A 25,810-nucleotide genomic window follows, 5' to 3' on the forward strand; every position below is an offset into this window, starting at 1 on the left:
AATATTTTTTTTTTTAAATAAAAAATATTTGAAAAAGATGACTTGGACTGAGTCAAAAATCTCCAATAAGGGCTCAGAACTGATGCGAACTCCTTTAATATTGTTAAAAGAATATCTTAGGGTGAAACCCCAAGAAGCAGCATCATAAAATGCAAAGAACATATCTGCAAATTCTGAGAAAATGGTGACCACGAGACTACATTTTAATTTTATGGCTTTTATTAAAACATGGTCCTAGTTGCCTTTGTGGCATTCCACAGTATAGGTCAGTTTACTATTGTACGGAAAAAAATACGCTGGGGCCACATCAAAAGATAATCGGCCGATTTCTTCTCTTCCGACAGCTCTTGAGATTCCTGTTAAGATTGAATGAACCTGATCGGAAGAACATCGGAGCCCCGATCGCGAATCTTAAATATTCAACATGTTGAACAATACCACAACATGTTGAATATTTACGATCAGAAATCCTGATGTGTAATTACGAATAATTTCAATAAAAAACAGGCCCATGTGCAAGTGACGGTAGTGTTCGGAGTGAATTAAGGTGGAACAGAAAATACAGGTCCAGTGGAGCCAGTAGACTCTTTCAGTGATAATGTCAGCAGCTATTTTTTACGAATCTGTATTAATACTCTTTTTTAATTATTGTGAAGACATAACACAATATTTGAGTTGCACTAAAACTATATCTATTGCTGTGCCACCTTAAATGCTTTAGACGACGCTGCTTGAGCAATTTCTCAACGATGAATAATACTTTTAAAATAATATAAAAGGACAAATTTGTTTATATTGAACACAAATATAATAACAAAAACAATATTATGTTGAAGTTCCTTTTATCAAAGTCATAACTATTGCAAATTGCATAGACATGTTTTATAAGCCTAATTAAACAGCACTTGAAACTCAATACATACACATAGCTTCTCTGTGAAATAGAAAAATATTGTAAATAGAAAAAAGCCCTTCATCTACACTTTACCAAAAATACACAATTATGCCAACCTCTGTACGTTTTCTTGACAAAAACATTTGTTTTTTTATTAGCTAAAGACAGTAAAGATCATTTAAAGATATTCATTCGGTCAAAAGCAGCCTGACACAGCTGAATATAAAAAGTCCAAAACATAAAACCTCAAACAAAAATGACTTTGTCTAAACTGACAGTTTATTTCCTTCTCCCTAACGAGCAAAATACAAATAAAATGGTTTGCTAACTACATTCGCCAAAAACAGTGAGCTTTCAGTGCTCCACCATTATAGTTTACCCTTTCAACTAAACGAGTTAAATGATTTCTAGTGTTTTTAAATGACCATACAGAAAAGAATGCTCGCCTCTATTCCAAACTAACACTGTTGATACAACACTAAAACAGCCAAAACAAAACGCCAGAGAACAAAACAGATAGAAACAAAAGCCAGACTCAATTTAAACTGCTATAGTTTACATGAAGCTTTGCATAAAAAAAACCATAGATAGGAAAATAGCAAAAAGGAACAAAAAGGAAACGGGTCTGTAACAAAAAGAAATATTTCCCATCTGTGTGAATAGATCTGGATTTATAATCAGTGGGCTTTACATCCACTGCCTGTTAAAGACATAATTTAACATCTGTTGTACCCACAGTAACACAGCAAAAGGACCCAACCTAGCTACACCCTGATCTACAGAGACCGACACGCACGTAAACCACAAGAAGCACTTCACCATCCTGCAGTCGTCTGCTCTGCCCTTCAGTTTATAAACCACAGCCATCTTTAGCCTGACCACACCTGACCCCACCCTGAGTGACCCCACCCCTGCTATTAACACCAACTCGAACCCTTCTGAGACACGGGCAGAGACGTCATCATTAAGTGCTGTCATAACTAGGATATAGTTATCCGAAAGAAGAAACCTCATTAAGTACTTTCATTCATAGTGAAATATACATAACCAAATTGAAAGTATAGAATTCTCCTCACAGAAAAAGCGATGAAGAGAAAACAAGTGTTCATTTTGCCCTCCATAAAAAAATGTTGTTCGGATCTCTTTTCCAACTATTCACCAAAGTGCTCTCGGAACTAATAAACAGCAGCGAAGTCTAAAAACGCTCAACGTACAGCAAAACAAGAGTAATATATAAAGCTACCTGCTTTCGACCTTACAAGCACTCTTGTAAAATATCTAAATATCTTTAGGTTCTTCAAAAGAAAAATCATAATCCCATCATTAAACTTCTCAACTAAATATGGTGACATATTTATTTAAAAGGCTCTAACTTGTACATCATATGCGTGTTTGTATCTCATACACGCATGAAAACAGGTTGTGTGTATCTTGTGGTGAAATGTTCTCTGGTTTGTTCCAGATGCTCTGCTGGTGCGGAGTCATTGTAACACTGGTGTTTCCTCACAAGTCACTGTAGAAAGGGGGATTGCTCTCAGTATTTAGGTACTTTGGTGTAATCCTCCTGTTGAACACTCTTACATAGGCACATGGACAGGATCATCCCTAAAAGCTGAAGTAAGCAAAATAGAATATGATCATAATCCCGTCTCAAACGCACATATACAGAAGAATATCATATCAGCCAGATGGGTAGCTTTATTATTTAAACCATTTTTTTCTAAAACCACCCATACGGTGAATATTTCCAGCTTGTGAATATGCCAGTATGTGAATGAACGCATGATACACGTTAATGTTTCTGGATTTACCTCAATCACTGCTATTCCAACACAGACTCCAAGAATAACTCCACAGTTCCTTAGGAGCCAGTCTTCCACACTGGATATACAACCCTGCGAGCATGAAATGGAGATTAAAAAAGCAGGGAAAAATCTAACGCAAATGAGAAATGGTATGACATGATCCTTAACAGACAGAGCTCTCCAAAGATTACATAAAATGAGACGCACAGAACTAGCCAAACTAAAAGAGGAAGAAAAACAGTCAGTGGGACCGCTTACAAGTTACTGTATTATTTGGTAAATGTTTTTACTGTTTGCATATGCAAACAATGAGACTCTGTGGGTATTTCTAATAGTAGTTTGGAGGCGTTATGAAATAGAATTCAAAATGGCCCCAGTATGGCTTATTTACTAAATACTTGAGATAACATACAGTATACATAGAAATAATTTTTTTTTATCCAGACAGCAGTTTACAATAGAAAGGTGCATCCTTTAGCTTACCCTGGACTTTAGGCAAGTACCTATGAGAAGCACCAGGTGGTGCCAGAGTCTTAACCTCATTCATTATTCGCAATAAAAGTGCCAAAAGTTTACAGAAGTAATAGAATGCAAATAACTACGTGTCACTGTTGTGAGTTTAGGAAGAGAATGAAGAAATTTAAGAAGTTAGTGTAAAACATCAGTGCCAGGAGCAAAGATTGCACGCGTGTACCTTTGAGAAGACAGGCCAGTCACTGGACAAACTCTCACACAGGCCAGTTTCCATTAAATCTGAACCACTCATGGATTCATTCCTGCAGGAGCATGGATACAGAAACTTAGAATCGTTCTTTATCAAGATGTTCTCTGTCCAGTTAAATGGTCCAGTCCAACCACAGCACTCCATCTGTGAGAGTTACAGAACATAACACATACAACATTATGCATTAGTAAAAGATAAACATATAGAAATAAATTACAGAAAACTCTGAGAACTAGAGAAAGATCACTGAAAAGATTGTGCAATGAACATAAGGTGTTAACTTTAAAGGTCAAATAAAAAGAGTGATGTAAATGACGGAAGAGAAAATCCTAGTTAATTGTGAAGAAACCTTAGAGCTCACCGTTCTCTGAAGGTAATCCCAGGCATGCTCCGATGTGTTATTACCGTTGTAGTTCACCAGAATCTTGTTCACAATAGTGGACATCTCATGCTTTAGCTGAAATTATTCACAAAGAGATAAGCAAGGGTTTAGCTGTGTAAAATAACACAGCAATCTAACATTTGCTATATTTATAATAGTCAAAACATCAAGATCATTATATTCTTTAATGTTGGTCAAAACCAGAGAAACCAATATACAGAGCCGTTATTTCAAGGTTATGGATGTGACACATTCAGTCAAATCTTGAGATTGAAATAATAGCAAATAAGGCAGAGTAGGGATGCCGCTTGAGGAATATGTACTGTTAAGTATCTGACATTTCTGAAAGCAGTACTTACTCAACTATGGAAAAACGTGCTTTAAATAAAAATATATATATTTTCAAAACTTTAAGAAACATTTTTTCTGTGGAGAGGTTGACATTTCCATTGAATTTTGAAGCCATATCTTTGTGCACGTGTGCAAGAAGAATGCTATGGGGGTCTGCAGCCATGATAAACCGAACTAAAAACAGTCTGTGTGCTTATGCAGATAGGGTTTGAGAGATTGTTGTGAACCTCGCCCTGTTCTGGGAAAACCATTCACCATGCCCTTTGGTGAAATGTACTGCAATGAGAAAACAGAGCATGTTCTGGCAAAGACTCAGCCTACCGTTCTCAACAACCGGTCTCACAGGTACACACTTCATTCAACATAACACACAAAGATAACCGCTAAAGCGTGTGTTAAAGCCTAGTGCTATACTTAACGCAGAGTGATTTAAGAAAGGCTGATAGAGCACAAATGAGTTAAACTCCTCCACTAGTGGGTGTCTATCCTCCCTCACACTATGGAAAAAGGCTGACGGGAGTGCAAAGGTTATATTCAAACCTGTAAAATGTTTGAGCCTTGCGTCTGTTTCTGAAGAGGGCGCTGACAAAACAAGCTGACAAAAGGATGTTCAAAACCCTTACATCAAACACACCACTTGATATTTATGTAACAAATGGAAACTTCCTGTCATGTCATACGCTACCAACTCTATTGCATGTTGCAATGTTGGACTCGCATGTGCAACAAAAAGTCCAAGCAGCTCACAATGCAATAATCCGAATACACGAATACAAGAGTAAATGTTTACTTTTGCATTAGTTGTGAAGAATAAAATCCATATTTCTACACCCCGTCACCACATATGAACTATTTCAGAAAAGTGTGTACAAACCAGTACAGTACACTTGTACTGGCATGCAATCTAGAGAATATCAACCAAAAACTAACAAAAGATAACCAACAGTGTTTGTTGTTGACCCCAGTAGCAGACATAATATGAACACTTATTTTGATAGGGGTTAGTAATAATTGTATTGTACAACCTCTGTGTGTACTTTTATTTACATATGAACTGTGGTTCCACATGAAAAGAGATAAGTTTAGATCAAGCTTTTTGTTTTACGTCTTGCTAAGATCATACACTTTCGTTAAAGTTACAGAAACCCACCAGATCTCGTTGGAAGTAGATGAGAACAGCAGCCGTCACCTGGGCGATGAGGATGAGAAGGAGGCAGGTGAAGTACTGAAAAGAGGAGACACAAATGTCAATTTACAACCATTGGGATGGAAAAAAAAGACTATACTGTACATTTAAAGCAAACACTTGTTAGGAGTTTATGTGCCTTAAAAATAACTAAACCTTTAATGTAAACTTCCTTCAATAGTAGAAATTTTAAAACACAAGAGGAGCATCCTCACAACAAACAACGTGATTACATTAAGTACGTAATATGAATGACACTTCAATTTTAAATGGGTCAAACTATTTAACAAGGGTATTCGCTGACCCCAAAGCTTATGCAGTGACCTAATGGGGATTTATTTCACCCCCCAGTTCTTCTACATACTCTCTAAGTGTGGCTGGTTTATCTCGGTCACTCCAGCTCAATAAATCCAGCAGCGTAAACCTCAGAGAGCAGTTTAGTAAACAAATGCATTATCAAGCTTATATGGAAGGGTTTAATGAACCAACCTTGGTAGATGCTAAGGGCATAAATAATTCTGGTCTTGTGAGTGTGATCACCGCATTGTAAAAGCACCCGAAGCACGATGGCAAAAGCTTTTGCAATATAACACTACACTAAAACTGACGTAGACGTTTCAGTGACAAAATAAAGAAACAAGTGATCAAAGGTTTGTTTTCCATGTTGTTGTAATTTGAGTTTCTGTCCTAACCTAATTTCAACAGTCACTCGGTTCCTATTTCTACAGCATCTCTCTGGGCAAGCCTGTGCACTGCGAAATCTTACTTGTCCAAAATTTCAGTCCTCAAAACTGTTCTGTAAACATAAAAAAATGATCTGATTGGTGCAACTGCCCCCATGTCCGACCACCGAAGCACTCCCACATCACCAAAAAATATTTATCGTGAACTCCCACAGCACCAAAAATTTTTGATCTTGAAATAATTTCTGGGGGGAAAAATTAGGTGTACTTTCAGCCAAAAACAATAAGTAAGTCTGCATTAGAAGAATATATTCAGGATGTGAAACTGACTCGGATACAGTTTTACAAAAGCAAGGACAAAATTCTTGTCACAGGAAATGAGATCAATACATGGTGTCACACATCTGAAGAGACTGTCCATATTGACTCACCAATCCAAGCAGACAGCGGATCTCATAAATGGCACCAATGCAACCCAGGAATCCAATAAGCATTGACAGTGAGCCAATGCCAATCAAAATGTAGGAACCAACCTTCAGTGTGGTGGATGACTCCTCTGCACAGAAACAAACAAAAAAGATTATTCATTTAGCACATGCTTTAATCCAAGATGACACAATGAGTTTTATTTTTAAAACAACGTTAAAAGTTAAAGATTGTTAAGGATTTGTCAAGTGTATATGGAAAAAGCGTGTCTTCCGTTGTTATTTGAAGGTTGTGGTGACCTTGGCACATTAGATGGGAGAATGGAAACAAGAGAGCATTAATGGATGGGACATTAAGTACCGCCGCACTTTCTTTCAAAAGCCGTTTCACTTTGAAGTAAATCACGATACTGAAAAGACGACAATGGCAACATCAGTTTCATGGTGATTTTAAGCTTGCGCGCACAGACCGTACAGAAAGTGCACATCTGGTGTGGAGCTTCGTGGTCAGTGTGCAATCCCTCAACCCTAAATCAGCAACAGGCAAGTGACTTTGCTTTGCACGACCCACATTATCCCCCACGCGACCCACAAGTCGGTTGCGACCCAGTTTGAAAGCCCAGGGTGCAACGGGGTTAATGGCAACTGCTCTCATTCATTTCTCTGGTGCAGATACTCATGTAGGGTTTGAAACTCAATGCAGGAAGAACAGATGTGTACAGGAAACACACTCTTTTCTTTGATATTGCTGGTGCAGAAAATAATATTACCATTACTCACATCATCTTTCATGACTTAAAATAATGGATTAATGACTAAGGGTATTTTTCCAATAAGTGTGGTTACATGGTATTCAGCTTTCCATCAAAGTGACATTTTACTGTGATAATTAAGATGATTGAAACAACTATTATTACTGCTATTAGCATGACTTAGCATTAGCTGGGATAATTAGCATTTGCATGTTTTAATGATATAAATTGTATAAAATCATCAGCCATTTATGCATGCTTATAAAGAGCGATAAATAAACCGGGATTGAAGATTTTTCTAAAATGGGAGTGAATAAAACACGGGCTTGGGTTCACAAAGTAAAAGATGGAAACTAGAAACTGCCTAACCCCCATACAGCAGGGATTAAGCTACATTAAGTCTTTAGAGAAATAGAGAAAGCTAGCATTAAAAGGAAAATGACTTGCAAGTTTTTATATACCTTGTGCTCAATTGCCAGAAGCATTTTAAGGGGACTGTTCATCCAAAAATATTAATTTGTCTTCATTTACTCACCCTTGAGTTGCTCCAAATCTATATAAATCTTATATAAATGTCTTTGTTCTGATAAACACAGAGTAAGATATTTAGAAGAATGCTTGCATCCAAACAGATCTTGGCCACCATTGACTACCATAGTAGAAAAAATTACAATGGTGGTCAAAGGTGCCTCAGAATGATTTGCTTTCCTGCATTCTTCAAAATATTTTGGGTGAACTGTTTCTTTAACCTACTCTTCATTAGTTACGTAAATTTCTTGTGAAGAAAAATGAGGCCAAAAGAACCACAAACCGAACATCTTCTGCAAGCACATGGCCTCTATACCACAAACAGTTTCAGTTCTCTAGCACATGTGTAAAAATATATGTGCTATGTAGACAAGGCCTGCAATAAAGCTTATATATATATATATATATATATATATCTTTTGCCAGATAATAAATCCAAGTATTTGAGCAAGGCAGCTAAACCCCTGTTTGCTCCCCGGGCGCTGCAGTTATAGCAGTCCACAGCTCCGGGTGTTTGTGTTCACGACTTGCAGAGCGTATGTTCACTTCTCACTGGATGAGTTAAATGCAGAGGTCCCATTTCGGTTATGGATCACCATAACTGACAACTCGGTCACTTTCCCTTTCAAATAGTATGAATACTCTACAGCTTGCGTAGAGCAGATTTGTGCTACCTCTTATATTAAGCAAATATTCTAGTTCATGTTTCCAAACATACGCTTCCTGTCTTATGCATGACATCTGTATGAGGTTTCCACTACCTCAGCATGTGTTTGATGTGACATTCACTTGTACATCTGCATTCAGTCCCAACAACCCCGGCAGCGCTTTCCACTGGAAAAATATTCAGCCATTTAATAAACCTCATAATACCGACCAAAACCATTTGAACAGCTCTCAACTTTACAACCACTGTCTTTGCTATGAAGACCTTAGGACCTATTGTGTACAACTTTAAATATTTAAACACTGGCACTCGAAGGAAGTATTGTATAACAGTGCGTCACGCTTTGACATGTTGTGGGTATTTGGCAACACTACTCGTGCTCCATCACCAAAAACAAATACCATCTGGACAGTTGACCCTTCCAAGCAGTTTGATTGACAGGCAATCTGACCAATCGTAACGGCGATATTATGCGACAAACACACCAGTACCAACAAGCTGGCATAGTAGAACTTTGGTGATTAATTTCTGAAACATTGATTGAAATAGTAAACAGAGGGATGTATATCCAGCTTTAATGGACGTTAACACTATAACGATAAACTATAATCAAATTATAACTTTTAATCATTCTAAATGAAGGAGCAGAGTTCACACCACAACTACACCAGCACTGATATGAGACATGATTTTGTTGGAATCATTAATGTACGTATTACAGATAGAGGTGTTCGGGAAGTGGTGTTTTAAGGCTGATATAATACTGATATACTTCAGAGAGCCACATATGCAGTGACATTTTTAAGGAAAGATGTTTTTAGCAATGAAGTCGTAAAGCAACAGCAGTCCTGTGATTGTTTTATTTAACACAAATAAAGATTAAGACAGTGATGGACTGTTAATTTTCTGTACTGAACTAATTCATGAAAAGTTTACACAAAGGATCTCGGCAGACCAAAGTTACCCTTTCTCTCTCTAAAATGGTCATTACTATTTCTTTTTACAAAATTGTTGCACAATTTCTTCACCATTTCCCAGGGGAGTGCACAAATTTACACTGGGAGCGCATGGCTGATACGGAAAGCTTGTCGGACATAGCAACTGGAACGATGGGGGTGGGGATTTTTGGAAGGGTCATTTACAAAATTCCCAAGAGTCCTTTCATAGCTATGCAGTTGTGTAGAACTACAAACAAAAACAAACCAGCAAGCAAAGGAAGAAAACACAAGCAAGGAGAACACATCTCCCGTTTAACAGCACCCTAGGCCACAGAGTGTAAATGAAAACAAAATCCTCATGTATCACCCACACGCATTACCGTCACTTCGTTACCAAAAAGGCAGGTCAGAGTTTAAAGGTCCCAAGTATGAGGATATACAAAAATATTCCCTGCTATCTACAGAGAAACACAACAACAATACGTCCCCCAAATGGTGACGATAAGAGACTCCAGTGCTCTGATAAGCACAAAGACACTGGACAGAGATCACAGGCCCTCATGTGTAAAAACATGAGAGATGATGCTGCGAGTAACCTGGCAAAGCATTTTAGAGCTGCTCCGGTCTGCATAAATGTTTCCGAGCAGCAATTTGTTTAACCAAGCTCGCGCTATATAAAGATGTTTCTAAACCCTCACGCTCTTGGCTGAGGGAACTGGCTTGCGCTTATGAAAATATTTAAGTTGAAGGTCTATTTCTAAACATTGGATCTCAATAAATTCTGAAAAAAGGTTTTCTTTAGGAAAAAGTGTAAAAATACTATTTGACAAACGCATTTCCAAGTATCTACATTTGAGAACAGTTTGGATGCATTCAAAGTTAATGAGGATGAATTGTGTTAGTTTCCATTTGTTTCCATTTTCATTCAGTTGAGTTTTTCAAGGGCGTTGGTTGTCCAAACAGAGTTAGTATGAGAACCAAATCTTTGATCTGAATGCAATGCTCCTAAATGGCAAACTGTCAGGCCACAAACATTGAATCTCTGCACATTCAATTTTTCAAACCTCACTTGCCATATTTTACAAACTTTCATTTTAGAAAAGTCTGTACGTGTCGGGCGGTTTGCATACCATCTGTGTAAGCGTTTATGTGTGTATAAAACAACACGTACAGTAGAGTGCAGTGAAAGGGGGATGTGGAAAACTTTGTAAAATCGCAAAAAGTCTTCCCACACCAAGTGCAGCATGTGGATTAGCTGTCCATTCCCATGTATACCAAATTAACAGATATAGAAGACAAAAAGTGTTTTCATAACCTGTAGCGTATTCCTCTGGAAATTTATTCAGTTTGACATTAAATCAAAGACACACATACAGGCAGAATGCATTAGTAGAATTCCTGTATTTGTGTAACTTTTGATTTACAGGAGTGGCTTAAATTGTCTACTATGCTCATAGCCCTGAATAATGTTTGTAACCATAGTGACAGAGACAAAAGTAAATATCAAAGAGAAATGCAGGGTCATACTCACAGGAAACGGAAGTAGCCATGGTTGCCTAGTCAACATTGTGGCCATTTACTATCACACACATCAAAACACAGCTCTTCTTTCCATTTAAGTATTTATTAATTTATTGTTTCGTATGTAATGTTCACGCTATAGATTAGATTTATTCATTTAGAAACGCATCAGTTATTTAATTTGATTAATGCAGTGGACCGTCAGTACGTCACTAAACTCCGCCTACTCGCGGTGAGTTGTGGGTAATATTAGCGGTTAGAGTGTGCATCATTCTGCATTACGAATTTCTCCCGGAAGTAGTAGCCCATTCGAGAATCTTCGGAATACTCTTTTCAACATACTACGATTAGGGACATACGAATTATATTTTTTAATAGTATTTAGGACAGATAGTATGCGAATTGGGACCCAGCAAAAGTCATAACACCGGAAAGTATTATTACCATGTTGAGCATGTTTTTAAAAAAACGAGTCTGACCAATCAAATGAACCGAAAGCAGCTTTTAAACCCTAACATTTTGGACACTTTTGAACCACATGCTAATGAGGGGATTTTGCAAGCAAGCTTCTGAATTTATAGACTTAAACTAGCGATGCACCAAAATGAAACTTTTGAGCTGAAACCTATACTGAAACAGGTATGCTTATAGAGAACAATGTGTTTGGTGTTCAAAGACGAGACATTTGCATTATGTGACCCTTCTTTCTAGGGTAACTGTTAGGCTACTTTCACTTATAGAAAGCAACATGTACGGTTTGTAAACACGCGATCAGTTTGTGATGTGTGCGGTCACAAAGAAATCAAGACGCCTTTGTTAGGAGTCTGGTCGCTAATAGAAAACAATCTGTTTGGTTTTTAAAGACCGACACACAGCGTTTCTCATTCGTTTTATGTGAAGGCGTTCTTTCTTGTTTTGTCGTTGGAAGCACAGGCTCACAGCCTCATATATCCATCAGAACAGGTTAGGTTACTGTTTTTGTACTTACGCAAAACCATGATGAAACTCTGGTTATCCAGTAAGACCCATAGTCCAAATCCCATTATAACAGCTCCAAAAAGCTATAAAAGAAAAAACAGGCGTAAACAAACACAAGGACATTTTGGATGTCTGTTTTGTCTCCCGCTTTCCTCTCCCTTGTCTTTGTTCACCCACGTGGCTTGACAAAGCTGATCTTTCTTTGAACTGAAAAAGAGATGACAACACTCTGGAGATATCACACATACCCCAAACACCCTAGATTGCTAAAGAGAGAACGAAAGAAAGTTAAAGAGAAGACATTATCACACACAACTTTCAATTCTCATGTAACTCCCAGCCCATAGTAAGGAAGTAATGGGTCCAAGGTGTCCAGAGTTCTAAATGAACTGGATCAGAGAGGTTTAATTTCCTTGTGTATCAGTGTGGCGTCTGTTAGTTTAACAGCTCTGCCACTGTGGAGAGAGCACTAGTAAAACACCAGGGTGCCGTGTAATTAAAGGGTGCAGACTTCAGAAGGAACAATATAGAGATCAGAGACACACACCATTTTCATTAAACTTTGACCCTTACAGGAAATGACTACTTGACGTTTCCCAGAGAGTGAAGACTTGCCTGTACTGTATATTAAGTTGCTGCAAGTTACCCAATCATATCTCACTGTTATTGTTTACAGATACAGTAATCTGGAAACTGAAAATATCGAAATATCATTTGAAATTTTAATAATATTTTCCCAAATGTTTCATTTCCACCTCAGGTAAACCTCCTTTTTAAATGATATGATTTCTAAACAGATGTGAAGACCAGAGGAAGCACAAGAGCCATGAGCTAGCCTGATGGTAACAGGTTCAATGAGACATGAAATAAAGGTGTAGGAGTGTGTGAACTTACAAAGAACAGGAGGTTGAACAAGAACAGGAAGTACTTTGTTGCTGAAATGCATCCTTTCCCCATGGCTGCTTCTCTGTAAAAAAGAGAAATCAAAATCATCAAAACCTGATCATTCAAACACAAGTACTGATGGAAACAACTCTAAAGTTATAAGGGTTACTTTAAGATAGACTTTATCTTTGCATGTCAGAAAGTGCTAGTTATAATTGCAACCAACATCTCACTCCGACGCTCACCCTTCCCTTTTGAAGCTCTACGGCGCCTGACACAGGACTAAGATGTTGTTACGTTTTCACTTCTTTGCTGAAAAAGATAACCTTTACGAAACGCCCTCTGCTGACCAGTTTGTCTGTCTAGGGCTATTGTAGAAACAACATGGTGAATTCCACGCAAGAGCTGTTTCTATATACCCTATGGGTCCTCATTCTAAGGTAACAAAAACATAATGCTTCATTATGTTAGGTCTTTATAAACCTATGAAGACATAGTTATGCATGTTAAAATTGCAAATCTGTCAACATTGGATGTGTTTGTGAAACGTATTAATAGTGCAGTGCGTCTCGCTTCTGCATATTTCTCCTTTATTCAATCCCAGCATCCCAGTATCTGATCATACAATAATGGCAAGGCATGTTGCCCCATTACATACAATAGACAAAAGCTGTCCTGAAGCCTTGTAGCATGACACAAAGAGTATCGGAGAACACGCCTAAGCAAACTTCACACTGATGACCACATGACCAGAAATGTAATTCAGCATAATCACTACTGACAAAAAAGTTCCTCCAAGTAGAGTTCTGTATTCAGAAAGATAAAAAGCCACTTGAAAAGTCTTTTGAGTCATTAATTTGCCACAAAGCTCAGTTTAGTGAATAGGTGACAGACATGACAAGTTTTTGATTCTTTCACACAAAGTGTAGTGTGTCAGAGACAAAACACCTTAGCTAAAGTAGAGGATACACTATATATGGTATACAGTGACCCTGAAAGGGATCCCGGACACTTAAGCAACACTTAGAAATACACCCATGGAAAAAGGCAGACCATTTAAGTTTTGCCTTTATTCAGCATTTCTGTATTGCAACCGTTCCAGTCCATTGTCTGTTTCAACAAACCTCACGAATGACATAAGTCACCTGACAGCAATTGTGAAACATTCAGAGAACGTTAAGATGCATGAAAAGTGTGATTTCAGTGGTTAGTGCATGGCACTAGCAATGCCAAGGTCGTGGGTTCGATCCCAGGGGATTGCACATACCTGGAAACAAATGTATAGTAGTCGCTTTGGAAAAGCATCTGCCAAATGCATAGAAAAAGGTCAAACTTGAACTGTTCCTTTAAAAATCATGTAAAAACATTATTATTGTGTTTTTTAACATGAATATGAACTTGTTTTCTTGGCGTTTATCAAGAGCTGCAAAGAATAATTGCTAATTTAGTTAGGATGAAATGTTGACAGTGTTTCACAGACAGAAACAAAAATGACTTGAACACATACCTATAAATATTACATTTTGAAAAACTGAAATGAAAAAGTGTTTTTTTCTGCTACTGTATCTCATTTTATTAGATACAAGAATATTGAACAAAATTACATTTAATGAAAAAAACTAATAAATAAAATTTCTAAATGGAAACAAAAAGCGACAGGACTTTTTAACTTGTTAAATATAATCGGCATACATCTAGTTAATACACTCTTCTTTCTCTAAAAGGACACTAGTGTATACTTGACTCTCGGATGTATTGGTTAAGACGATGTGGTAAGTTTGGAGAAAAAGCGCAATGCAATGACATTCAAACCTTTTAAGGCTACGGTGTTCAAATCTGGAGCCTCTGCATATGGTGTGCATGTATAGTTACAACTTACTTGGACAGTAAAGAGAGATGCCATAAATGATAGAGACAGCAAATTAGAGAGGGGAAGACTGAGATGTGTACACAACACAAACCGGCACTCAACTTCAATCTCCTATGTGGGAGACGGTGCTTTGAAACGCATGCACCAGTGTATGAGGGAGGTGCAGGGAAATGATTTATACTTTTTTCAGAAAGAGGTGGTGGCAGTAAATATAGCAGAACCCTTAATGAACAACCCATTAAGTTAAAAACATCATATAGGTTCCTGGACAGATGCCAAAATTACATAAGTATAGGAGATTCATGTCTTGTTCACTATATTTCTTTACATGTACGCGTTTAAATGCCATCCACTAAAAAAGCTCAAACACAGCCAAGTCTCGAGTTAGTCTGATCCAACAGACCCGAATTACAAGTCCTGTAATAATTCCTCTCACCGGATCCCAGAAGACACCACGACCCTATGATTTCCCCAGCCAACATCTTTTATTCTCTATGGGAGCTGAGTCCTTTTCCATGGCAACCATAATTGAGGCAGCATGAATGCTCTAAAGGGGGAAACAGTCTCACGCCCCAGTTACCCACGAGTCTCCCCCTCGCCCCTCCACTAAGAAGAAGGTCAAGTCACTCTGCATCAACCACATCCCAAGTATTGCAAACATGGGGGGCAGTTATCTACAATCATTTTCCTTTGCGTCGTATGCTATATTTGTCAACACGTATGTGTTTGCCTGCATGAGTCTTTGCAAAGCCTCCCACAGTTAAGGGAACTGTTTTCAAGCCCGCTTTAGCATTTTTTTAATCTTACTGTGTTTTTAAGATGAATCACTTGTCTAGCATCATCTCTCAGACTTTTGCATTATATAATGTTTCTGCGAGTAGGCGTATTGTAAAAGCATTTGTAACCAGTGACTACATCTGGGAAAACACCATGAGCAATTTTTGCCTTAAAGAGATCCACTTCTTATGTTTAATACCTAAAATTAGCTTTATTACTCCTCTATGACTCATTCCCACTTTAAATGTTTGTGCTTGAAAGTCTGTTTACATTTCATCCAGATGTGTTCTTCTCTTTGCAATAGTGGTGCATAATGTGCATACAAAGTTTACTTGTTTGTAGTAAACGTTGTTCCTGCTAGGCATTTGAATCATTTCAGAAACCCTAATTTTATTTGCGTAAAAGGTCTCCTATTATTCAGTCCGTCTTGGCAACACAGCTTTTAAACCTAGTGGCATCCCATTTTAAGATGGCTTGAGGAGAGTTTTCCATCAAGAAAAAGTCAATGTGAAAGAAGTGGAACATCTGTATCCTGGCTCTCTGTGGGCTAATTCCAGTCCGGGACACGTCCTGGGAGGTCTGCCAGCTGAACCTTTAATGGACCTGAAGAAGCACCCAATACTCGGCTACCTTTTCAATTCTGTGCTTTCGTTACAAATTTCCACAATACTAAGATGAGAGACCAAATGATTAAAAACCCTAACAGGATTTCCGTAGTTTTGTGTTCAAGTCAGATATGTTGCTGGATCAACATCCTTTATCGGCCTGGAAACAACATTCCCATAAGCCAATAGTCCCATAAACCAAAACCCAAATGGGAACTATTGGTTGATAAGAATGTTTTCAGGTTCTCACCGCAATACTTCCAGTAAAATCATAGTGGGAAATGGGATGAAAAGAATTGAGCTTCTATTGTTAAAGTACAAACAATTATAGGGAGTGAAGTAGGAACACCTGCCATAAATTATAGAGTTCCCACACATTCATGTGAATGTATCCTCTTTTATGTTGTATTGATTTGCACAAGCATGGTTTAGAAATCACAATTAAAAATGCTAAATTTTCCATGAACATAAGAAAACTGATAAAAGCAAACAGCCGTGTATCTCCCCTAGAATGTGTTTGGTCTTTAAGTATGGGGTACGTGTCTGACTTAAACATCAAATGCCATCAGTGACAACTCAGCAAAACGACAGCAAAACGTTTTTGCTTAGCGAGAACAACACGATTATTCACGGAAACGCATTGAAAAGGGTGCGAGCATAAATGCCACATCATCGAACATTAAACAAGCCATGAACAGGAACAAACGCACACTGATGGAATGATGGAAAACGCAAATAAGGTGCAAAGTTCATCAAATACATATAGGTTAGTTTAGTTTAGTTTATTTACATTACGTCAGGATGTCAACAATTCAGATCACTCTGCCATACAAGTAAAAACTCATTTACCTGTTTTGTGTAAAGTCGAAAGGAAAGTCTGTTAAAGTCTCACGTAGTTCAACGCGTCTGCCAGAGTCTGAACAAAAAGCAGCGAGGCGCGCACTCAACGCGGTGCAGCATGGGAGGAAACCCCGCTCCCTTTCTGATTAACCCGTTCGCGCGCGACACGTTACCATGGTAACTACAGTTCGTGACAAAGTTGATTAAGTTGCTTAATGATGTAAAATAATTAGCAGATACTTGTAGAAATAGCTGAAGCAGTTATCGTTAGGTTGGATGATGACATAATTAAACAATCAAAAGATTACATTATAAGAAGGTTTATTCTCATGCGCGAGGCCGTCGACTTGTTTCAGCCTGAATGTTGACAACAACAGAGCACAACGAAGAAAAAACACGACCTGTAAAAGTACCTGAAACACGCGTGTTTATGTTCGTCACGCAGAGGGGTTTTTAGTTTTAGTGCCTGATTTGTCAAACCAATGGCAGGGAGTGTAGAGGCTAGGCTGGGTTATAAAAACGAAGGTAACTGTGCTAAATATACATATATATATATATATATATATATATAAAGCAACGCTAAAATATTAATATGTGACCCTGGACAACAAAAACAGTCTTATGGGTAAATTTTTCGAGATTGAATAGTTAAGCTTTCTATTGTTGTTAAGGTGGGACAATATCTGGTGGAGATACAAGTATGTAAAACTCTGGAAGTAAAGGGTGCAAAAAAAATAATATTGAGAAAATCGCCTTTGAAGTTGTTAATCCGAGGCACTGTAGCAGGCCATCCACTCACAAAAATAAAGTTTTTATATATTTTAGGTTGGAAATTTACCAAAAATTCTTTATGGAACAGGATCTTTACTTAATATCCTAATGATTTTTGGCATAAAATAAAAATCTATAATTTTGACTCACACAATGTATTTTTGGCTTTTACTGAAAATGTTCCCTTGCTACTTAAGATTTGTGATCCAGGGTCACATGACCTCATTACTGTTACAATGCAAATCATCGGTACGGTAATGCTGCCCTCTTTCGGTCAAAAGTGGAAAAACACTGCGGAGGCAGTCGGGTAGGTTGTGTCTACGTTCATTGGGAAAATAAATCACGCTTAGGAAGTATTTATAGCCTAGCAAAAATGTATGAACATTACGTTTCGTTGTTAAATAATAACGTGTTAAATTCCATTTGCAGGGGAAAATCTTCATTAATGACTTACAGTAATATAGCCCGATAACAATACATTTACGTTAACACATTGTTTTCAAACGTAGTTTACAATCATAAAATCTAAATAGACATACCCGGTATTATCATCAACCGAGGGAAGACTAAACAGAGTGAAAACCCAGAATAGTGTTAAGGGTTAGTAAACCCAGTGTTTACAATTTTAAGTGATCCTGAGTCATGAGAAAAAGCTCTGTTATTCCTTATTCAAGCATAAATGACAACATAAATGTTCATTTTCTTTATTCCAAAAAGATAACAATGCAGGTCCATAACAATAACAATCTCTTCATAAAATATTTACAAACACGTTTAAAAAGTACAATGTAGACAGCTGAAAACATGATATAACTGAGTTGTTTCTAGTTGCAAGGCAACACTATTCTCAGGAGGGGATGTGAATGTTGGATGACTGTTTGGCATTTGCCATCATGCACAGTAGCTGGCAAGTGTGAAGAGTTCCCTTTTCTATGAGAGGTTATGAGAAGATCAGTACATTATTCTCAATAACTGCTTAGGATAGATTTGGATCTCACATAGACGTTTCCTAATTTATAGATGAAAAGATCTGCCAATATATGGAAGGTTGTCCGAGATTAGATTGGAAAAGTGTTAACGTTTTTTTTACATGTTACATCATGTTCGTATAAAAGAAACAGAAGTCTCTACATGGACTGACCTATAATATTTTATTACCTATTTTGGAGCCATGTATTGCAGATGTTTGCGCAATCCATGGTTTTAGAGAATTTACATTTACATTGTGAGACTACAAAACTGAATATGAGATGAAGAACTTCGAGTCAAATCCCATTACTGTATATTTTTGTGTGGGTTGACCAGTGTTGGTCTAATAGACACTTAAACATAATACCATGGCCACAGATGTTTGGGTGGACAAGTATTTTTCTGGACTAAATAGCGCAGACAATAACTGTGAAAGTGATACCACAAACCTAAGTATAATAAAACTAACTTATGCCAAGACGTTTGGACAGGCCAATAAATAAGCAACTGGAAAAGCTGTCAATCCAGAAAAATATTTACACTTCTTTTGATTTATCTAGACAAAAATACACATAACTGGCAGTGTGCTGACAAGTGGAATAATTGTGCAGTTTAGAGTACTAAGGCAATATTAGGGTCCTGTGAGGGGAAATACTGCTACATTGCTTGGTAAAGCGATGTGACATGCATTTGTGCTACACAACCATGTTTTGTGGCATTACTAGAGAGAAGGAGTTCCCTGTACATCTGGAATCATAAACAAAGACACTTTACACAGAAAAGAAACATGTTATATAAAACTTAAATGATTAGATGATAAGAAAAAATTATACATTTTCGAAACCCCTTGTGTTTGTCATTAATAAAGTATACATATACTGGCTTTTTATAACCAATGCCATATGAGAACTCGAACTTCTAACTGAAAGACAGTGAGCCTGTAGCTGTGTACTGTTACATCTACAGAAATATAGATTCATCCAGCAGTCACGATTCTAGTATACTGTAGTAAATCCAAGAGGCAATCTATTATCTACTCAAATACAGAATTACTATTTCCAATTAAAAATCCCATTCTAGTGTTTGCTAGCCACCCTCACACACGTCACATGACTAGGACCTAGAAGTCATTGGCATTATTACAAGAAAAGGTTTACAGTTTTATTAATATAATAGCTACAGACAATAACGCCAGCATTCCAAACTCGGCTACAGTGTGCAGTACTTTACCCAACAAACACTGAATGAAGAGACCTACATTGTGACTGCACAATCCAGAAGAAAAATGGAATTCACTGTATGACTATGTTAGCGTTTCCCATAAAGAGATTAAAATAAGTTGCTTTGTCAAGGCAGACTCCTGTGTGATTAATAAGCTTAAAATTAAAACAAAGGCCCGGGTTTTGGCATTGTCCTTGCTGTAAGGCATAACGCCAGGTGAACAGGTTGATGTTGTGAACTGTTCAAGCTTTTGATGAAAACTCCAGTCCAGCAGCCCGTCGCTCAACTCCAGAGCACCAGGTGTCTTGTACTGGTGTGTGCGGGTCTATCAGATTTTCTTGGGCCGGCGTCCCAGATGGTAATAGTAGGACAGCGTGACAGTGAGGAAGAATATGCGACTGAGGAGGAGGAGGATGGCAGCATTCGGAAGGGTGCCAAGTTCCACTAGAGTTATGGAGGTGACTGTAACACAGAGAGGTTATTATGATTGTTAGTCTGGAATCAACGCAAACGTTTGAATTTACTGCATGGTGACAACCACTAGAGGGCAGTGTTATAACATCAAACAGAAAAACAAAAAAATAGTTTTCCAATAGAAATATCTTAATATTCTTAAATAAAGAAACATTTACTTGAAATTAAACATGATATTAAATATGTTTCCTTTTCAAGTAAACGTATCTTGATCTAAAAATTTTAAGATATTTGTACTGGAAAACAAATACACAAATACACAAAGTGTAAAACAATACACTACAATACAATTACAAAATGTTTTTTCTATGGTGCAGGGCTCCGATGATGCAGCATGCATAAGACACATACAGATCTAGATCTCATGAATACGAACCTAAAAACTGGATGGCAAAGTAACAAGCCTCGCTGAGTAATGTCCACTGGATGATAACCTTCTCAGGAGTGTACAAGCCATTCCACATGATCAGAGACAAACCTGACAAAATATGGCAAAGCAGAATAAGAGTTGTGTCAATCATGTGTCACAACTTAATTTATATATATATATATATATATATATATATATATATATATATATAACACAGCACTCTTCATGGTCAAAGTCATCATTGAGTCAACATTACAGGACATGATGTATTCATACACTGTAATGCTCGTCTACAAAAGCAGCATCTTATAATTATTTATAAGACTGTGTGACCTTATAACCTACGAGAAGACACGGTCTCGTGATTATTAATGATCCCATGTAACCTTTTCCTATAGCCGATGCTTCAAATATTGAGTTGGCACCATGCTGAAAGTTTTCTTCTGCATGGCTGCGGAGAGTTTTTAAAAGCAAGTTCATTTACTTACACTTTAATGCAGGTTATATGCAGATGGCTCGCCATTTACAGAACTTCTGCTTTAAATAACATATATAAAGCGACATGAGGTTCCAAAACAGTCTACAAAATATTTTTGCCTATTTGGGAGAAAAATAAATGACTGTATTTCACTGTAAACTTTCGTTAAGGGCCCAATAAATAAAATCCTTCCTGTAAATCCTAAAACACTAATAATGTGGCAAGCTCAGGCAACAATGTAGACAATTACAACAAAGATTAAATAAGCAATGAATTGAGCAATAATATAAATATCTCATTTATTTAATCAACTTTTAAAAGCAGGGTAAGCAAGATTTTAAGGATGAGCAAGATTAAAAAAAAAATTTGTGGTAAAAGGGAAATAATTGCGCAGCTAATTTGTGTAAATTCATTGTCTGTTATTGACTGCAGCCAGCCAGAGGGACTCAGACTTAATGTGCAATTAAATGAATGAGCAGTGGAGAGCATTCAGACCCTGAGGGACATTTCCTCTTCACAACGCCATGGCTGACTGACCATTTAGTAGCTAAACAAACACAAGAAAAGCACTTCCCAATAAGAGTCTCTTCTGTGGAAGGAAGAATATAAAGACACACAGAGAAGTCTGCTTTACGGCCTAACAATAGATGTGTTGCCACACTGTTGAAAGCAAATACAAACTGAGTACACAATGAAATAGATTTATTTTTGAAGTTTCGCTTATATTATTCTGTTTCTTGCTGAATACGAAAATCACATAAATTTTTTTTACCATCGACGGTACTCACAAGAAAACCTAAACAAATGTACAATTCGGTATTATTACTCGTACGCAGGAGAGGAACTGGCAACGCTGAACTCAAAACAACAGTTTAATATTACAGTTACTAAAAAGTGTAATAAGACAATTGGAAAATAATTTTTTAAATGTGACAATTTGTACAGTTATTTATTTATTTGCAATACACGGATATATCATTGTTAATAATATAAGCTCAAAATTCACATTGATACTATGAAAATAAATATTACCACAATAATTGGCACCACAAGATACTATGTACAAGAACTATAAAAAGGTCGGGCGAAACAACAATTTGTTACACTGTGCTATTCTTAATACATTCATCATTTATAAAGAAAGACTTACTGAGAATGGCCCCTCCATACAGACGTATAGACACACTGGTGGCTGTTTGCTCTTGATCGAATACAATCTCATACAGTTGGTTAGGAAATACTAGTGCCTATAAACACACATATCACAGTTACTGGCATTAAATGGTAAATAATCTAATTATGACGCAAATCTAAAGACTGTAAACAGCTTTAAAGGTCACATCCCATGAGAAATCAAAGTTTGTCTACCCTTCACATTTGTAGCCAATGGTAGTCTGGAATACTTTCACTGTTGTTTGCTTTCAGTTAATAAACTCAGTCATTGGGAGTATTTTAATAACGTTTAATTCTGCAGAGATGGTTGAGTTTTCATTATTAATTCACTTAAGTAGTATAGAATTGCATAAATGCTGAATCAGACTGCGTTAATCTTTGTGGTTGTGAAACTGATTCTTTCTTAACTTATTCGAATGGTAACATTCAATCGCCATTATTTACCATCCAGAGCTGTTTTTAAAACAGCTCCACACGTTGTGACAGACGACATTGATACTAATTTCAAGCAAAAATATATATATATTTTTAACCTCATAGAAAACCATTTAAAAGATGCATGAGATATAAAACTCACCATAAGGGCCATGACTGTGAAAACCACGGCGGAGAACAGAATCCATAACCTTCACAAGACAAAACCACATCAGAGTGAGTATAAAAGACAGCTTTGACTGTACATTCTCTATTCTATAACACCAAGGGGAGTTCTGCAAGGATGTACACCAACAACATACTGCATTACAGCTGAATAGGAATGTTACAATATTATCAATATCGTGTTATCGCAATAGCAAAATCACAAGTCACATGACCGTATGAAATGATAGGTCTTCCGGGCATAACATAGAGAATGTTAGAAAATAGGATAGCTGTTACCTTTGTCAAGGTCTATCTGGTGAAATTATTTTATTTTATACAAGGAATCTTTAGGTCATTTGACCCATCTCATATATTAGCTCATACCTCTAAGCAACAGTTATGATTAGAGGATAAAGAAAGTGTCATGGAACGTGGTGGAAGAACCCAATTGCAGGCAGCGTTGGTGAAGGGGTTAACAAGACTTTTAATAAAACAAAACAACCACCCACAATGGGGGAAAACACTACTCAAACTAAATACAAAAACTGAAACCAAACACTTCCCACATGGGGGGCAAAAACAAAACTACTAGGAATCTTAAACAGGAGTATACATACAACACAACGGGAACTCTGAACATGACCAAGGGAACAAGTACAACGAACAAGCACAAGACAATAGACATGAGGGCATCTTATAGGAAAACTAACAAAGGAGATAACAATGGGCAGGTGTGGCTACTGAAACACTCAGGGAAGGTTAACGAGACAGAAGGGCGGGAAACACTGACGAGACACGAGAAAGCACATGGCAAGTCAGAATCAAATGTCTTTCTCACACAAAACCTAAGGCTTTGCCATGACTCCGCTGTAAGACCAAGAATAAACATGACATGATAGCGGAATCATGACAGAAAGAGGATGCTTATGGCACATATCCAGGTCATTAAGTCATTTTAAATATTGCAATAAATAGTGCACCGTGGAGATATTATCGTACAGCGAATATCGTTATATCCTTACACCTGAATAGTGTAAAATACAAAAATTTGAAGTACACAGTAAAGAATGTACAGCAGTTATTTTTCTCATTTATTCTGATGGTTTGGTGCAGAGGTAGAGACAAAATTGACACAGACAGCGCACACGTGAAGCTGAATATGTACAATTATCACTTCAGCTATGGCTTTAATTAAAGGCCTGCTGTTTTCTGTCTCGCTGACCCAAGGCACAATGTAATAAATGAGGTGTGTGAGGAAAATTTCCCTGAACGGTGCACTGCAGAAATGCATTGAACAGCATTGGGCTTTGGTCTTACCTCAGTCCTACAGGCTCCCGAACTGCAAACTTAATCTCATTCCCCAGCATTTGACTGATCTGAGAGCGTGGGAAAAAACTAAATCAAAATCAAAAAAATTCACAACAGATTGCAAGACTTAAAACAAACATGTAGTTCCTTATTCTGCAATAAAGGTCCAGTGTATGAAATGTAGCGGCCTCTATCGATGAGGTTGCAAATTGCAACCAATGGCTCACTCTACCGCTCGCCCCTCCCATTCGAAGGACTACAGTTAATGACACCGGACTAAGATGTCGTCACATTTTTACTTCTTTGTTGAAGGAGATAACATATTTACAAGACGCTATTTAGGACCACTGCAGAAACAACATGTCAAATTCCATGCAAGGGGAAGCACAGTGTATGTGGATAGAAATAGCTCATGTATGGTCTTTATACACCTCTGAAGACATAGTTATGTATATTATATTGCATTTCTGTAAATAAGACCTCCAGAAAATGACACACTGGACCTTTAACTATCTCAGTCTGAAGCACATTCGTGTAGCATAAATCATGAAGACATGTTTAATTAAAGTGAAGACACCTGTCGTTGACACTACGTCCGGAGGTCTCGGGTGGATCAGTGGATTAATAACACACTATATTTAGCATGAAATCCAATTTAATAACAAATTAACAAATGCAGCCACCCACATTGAGTCTCTGATGATTTACCACAGATTCACACGTATTCAGGTTCATGGCTGTCATTCAAAGTACCAACCTACTCTTTCGTCAAAACTGGAAACAAAAAAGCGGCTGTGCTAAAAGGAAATCAAAGAGCTGGCATAATCCTACATTGTTGAAGCGTTCTTTTAGGAGGTGAGAATATTCTATCATTAGCAGCATATCACAGGTTCCCATATGGCTGCTGAAAACCATTTAAATAAATAAAAGACGCAGGCATTTCTCCAGACAGAGCAGGATGGTTAGAAAAGAAAGCATTAGTGCTGAAGAGTAAACCAATGGAAAAGAGAGTTTTTAATAATAGAACGATTTATAAATACTGCATAGAAACATATTAAAGGTCCAATGTGCATTTGTTACGTTAATGCAATATAATATACATTTTCAGAGCTGTACTAAGACCTCACATAATGAAGTGTAAGCTTTTATTACAAACTGCTCTACAGAGCGCATTTCGTAAATACGTTATCTCCTTCAGCAAAGAAGCAAAAACGTGACAAATCTTAGTCCTCTGACAGCCACCGTATTTCTTCGAAGGGGAGGGGGGAGAGGTAAATTGAGCCATCGGTTGCAATTCACAACCTCACCACTTGATGCTGCTAAATTTCATTCACTGGACTTATGATAAATGAATGAATACAATGAATAAAAGTGGAAACAGTTTCAAGCTGTTTTCCTAAAGGAATGTTTTAAACTGTAGCCGTGTGATGCCGAAAGTTGTTTATCACTATCATCCATCACAATGTGTTTTTTTTTTTTGGAACGCCTGATACTGGTGTCACAGAGAACAAAGAAACACACGAACACAACAATTATTTCAATGTGTCATTTGCCTAGGGACTGTTTTAGGTTAATGAAATGCCAACACCATACAAAGATGTCTCAGTGAGCAGAGACATGAACAAAATAATTTTATGGTTGAGAGAGCGAAA

The 25,810-nt window shown here is 37.4% G+C and overlaps 2 protein-coding genes across 6 annotated transcripts in view; both read right to left on the reverse strand.

Annotated features, from left to right (window-relative positions):
* Positions 1-211: 211 nt before the first annotated feature.
* On the reverse strand, positions 212-17,034 carry cd82b (CD82 molecule b). Its single transcript, XM_079465432.1, has 9 exons — positions 16,822-17,034; positions 12,730-12,802; positions 11,846-11,918; positions 6,458-6,582; positions 5,308-5,382; positions 3,786-3,881; positions 3,395-3,568; positions 2,707-2,790; positions 212-2,507 (listed from the first exon to the last, which is right to left on the reverse strand). Exons 2-9 carry the CDS (start codon positions 12,790-12,792, stop codon positions 2,430-2,432), a joined length of 768 nt encoding a protein of 255 aa, XP_079321558.1. The 5' UTR covers positions 12,793-12,802; positions 16,822-17,034; the 3' UTR covers positions 212-2,429.
* Positions 17,035-18,253: 1,219 nt separating this feature from the next.
* Positions 18,254-25,810, reverse strand: part of tp53i11b (tumor protein p53 inducible protein 11b) — a 38,883-nt gene continuing 31,326 nt past the window's right edge. For 3 of the 5 annotated variants that reach the window (XM_079466297.1, XM_079466298.1, XM_079466300.1), the window contains 5 exons: positions 24,168-24,226; positions 22,846-22,894; positions 22,246-22,342; positions 20,624-20,725; positions 18,273-20,235 (listed from right to left, as the gene is read on the reverse strand). In XM_079466297.1, coding sequence (XP_079322423.1) covers positions 20,102-20,235; positions 20,624-20,725; positions 22,246-22,342; positions 22,846-22,894; positions 24,168-24,226 — 441 coding nt within the window. In that variant the 3' untranslated portion in view covers positions 18,273-20,101. Of the gene's footprint in view, positions 20,236-20,623; positions 20,726-22,245; positions 22,343-22,845; positions 22,895-24,167; positions 24,227-25,810 lie in introns of all 5 variants that reach the window. The other 2 variants (XM_079466296.1, XM_079466299.1) reach the window with 1 other exon arrangement.

The sequence above is a fragment of the Barbatula barbatula genome (genome assembly GCF_947034865.1).
Source record: "Barbatula barbatula genome assembly, chromosome: 10".
Taxonomy (NCBI): domain Eukaryota; kingdom Metazoa; phylum Chordata; class Actinopteri; order Cypriniformes; family Nemacheilidae; genus Barbatula; species Barbatula barbatula.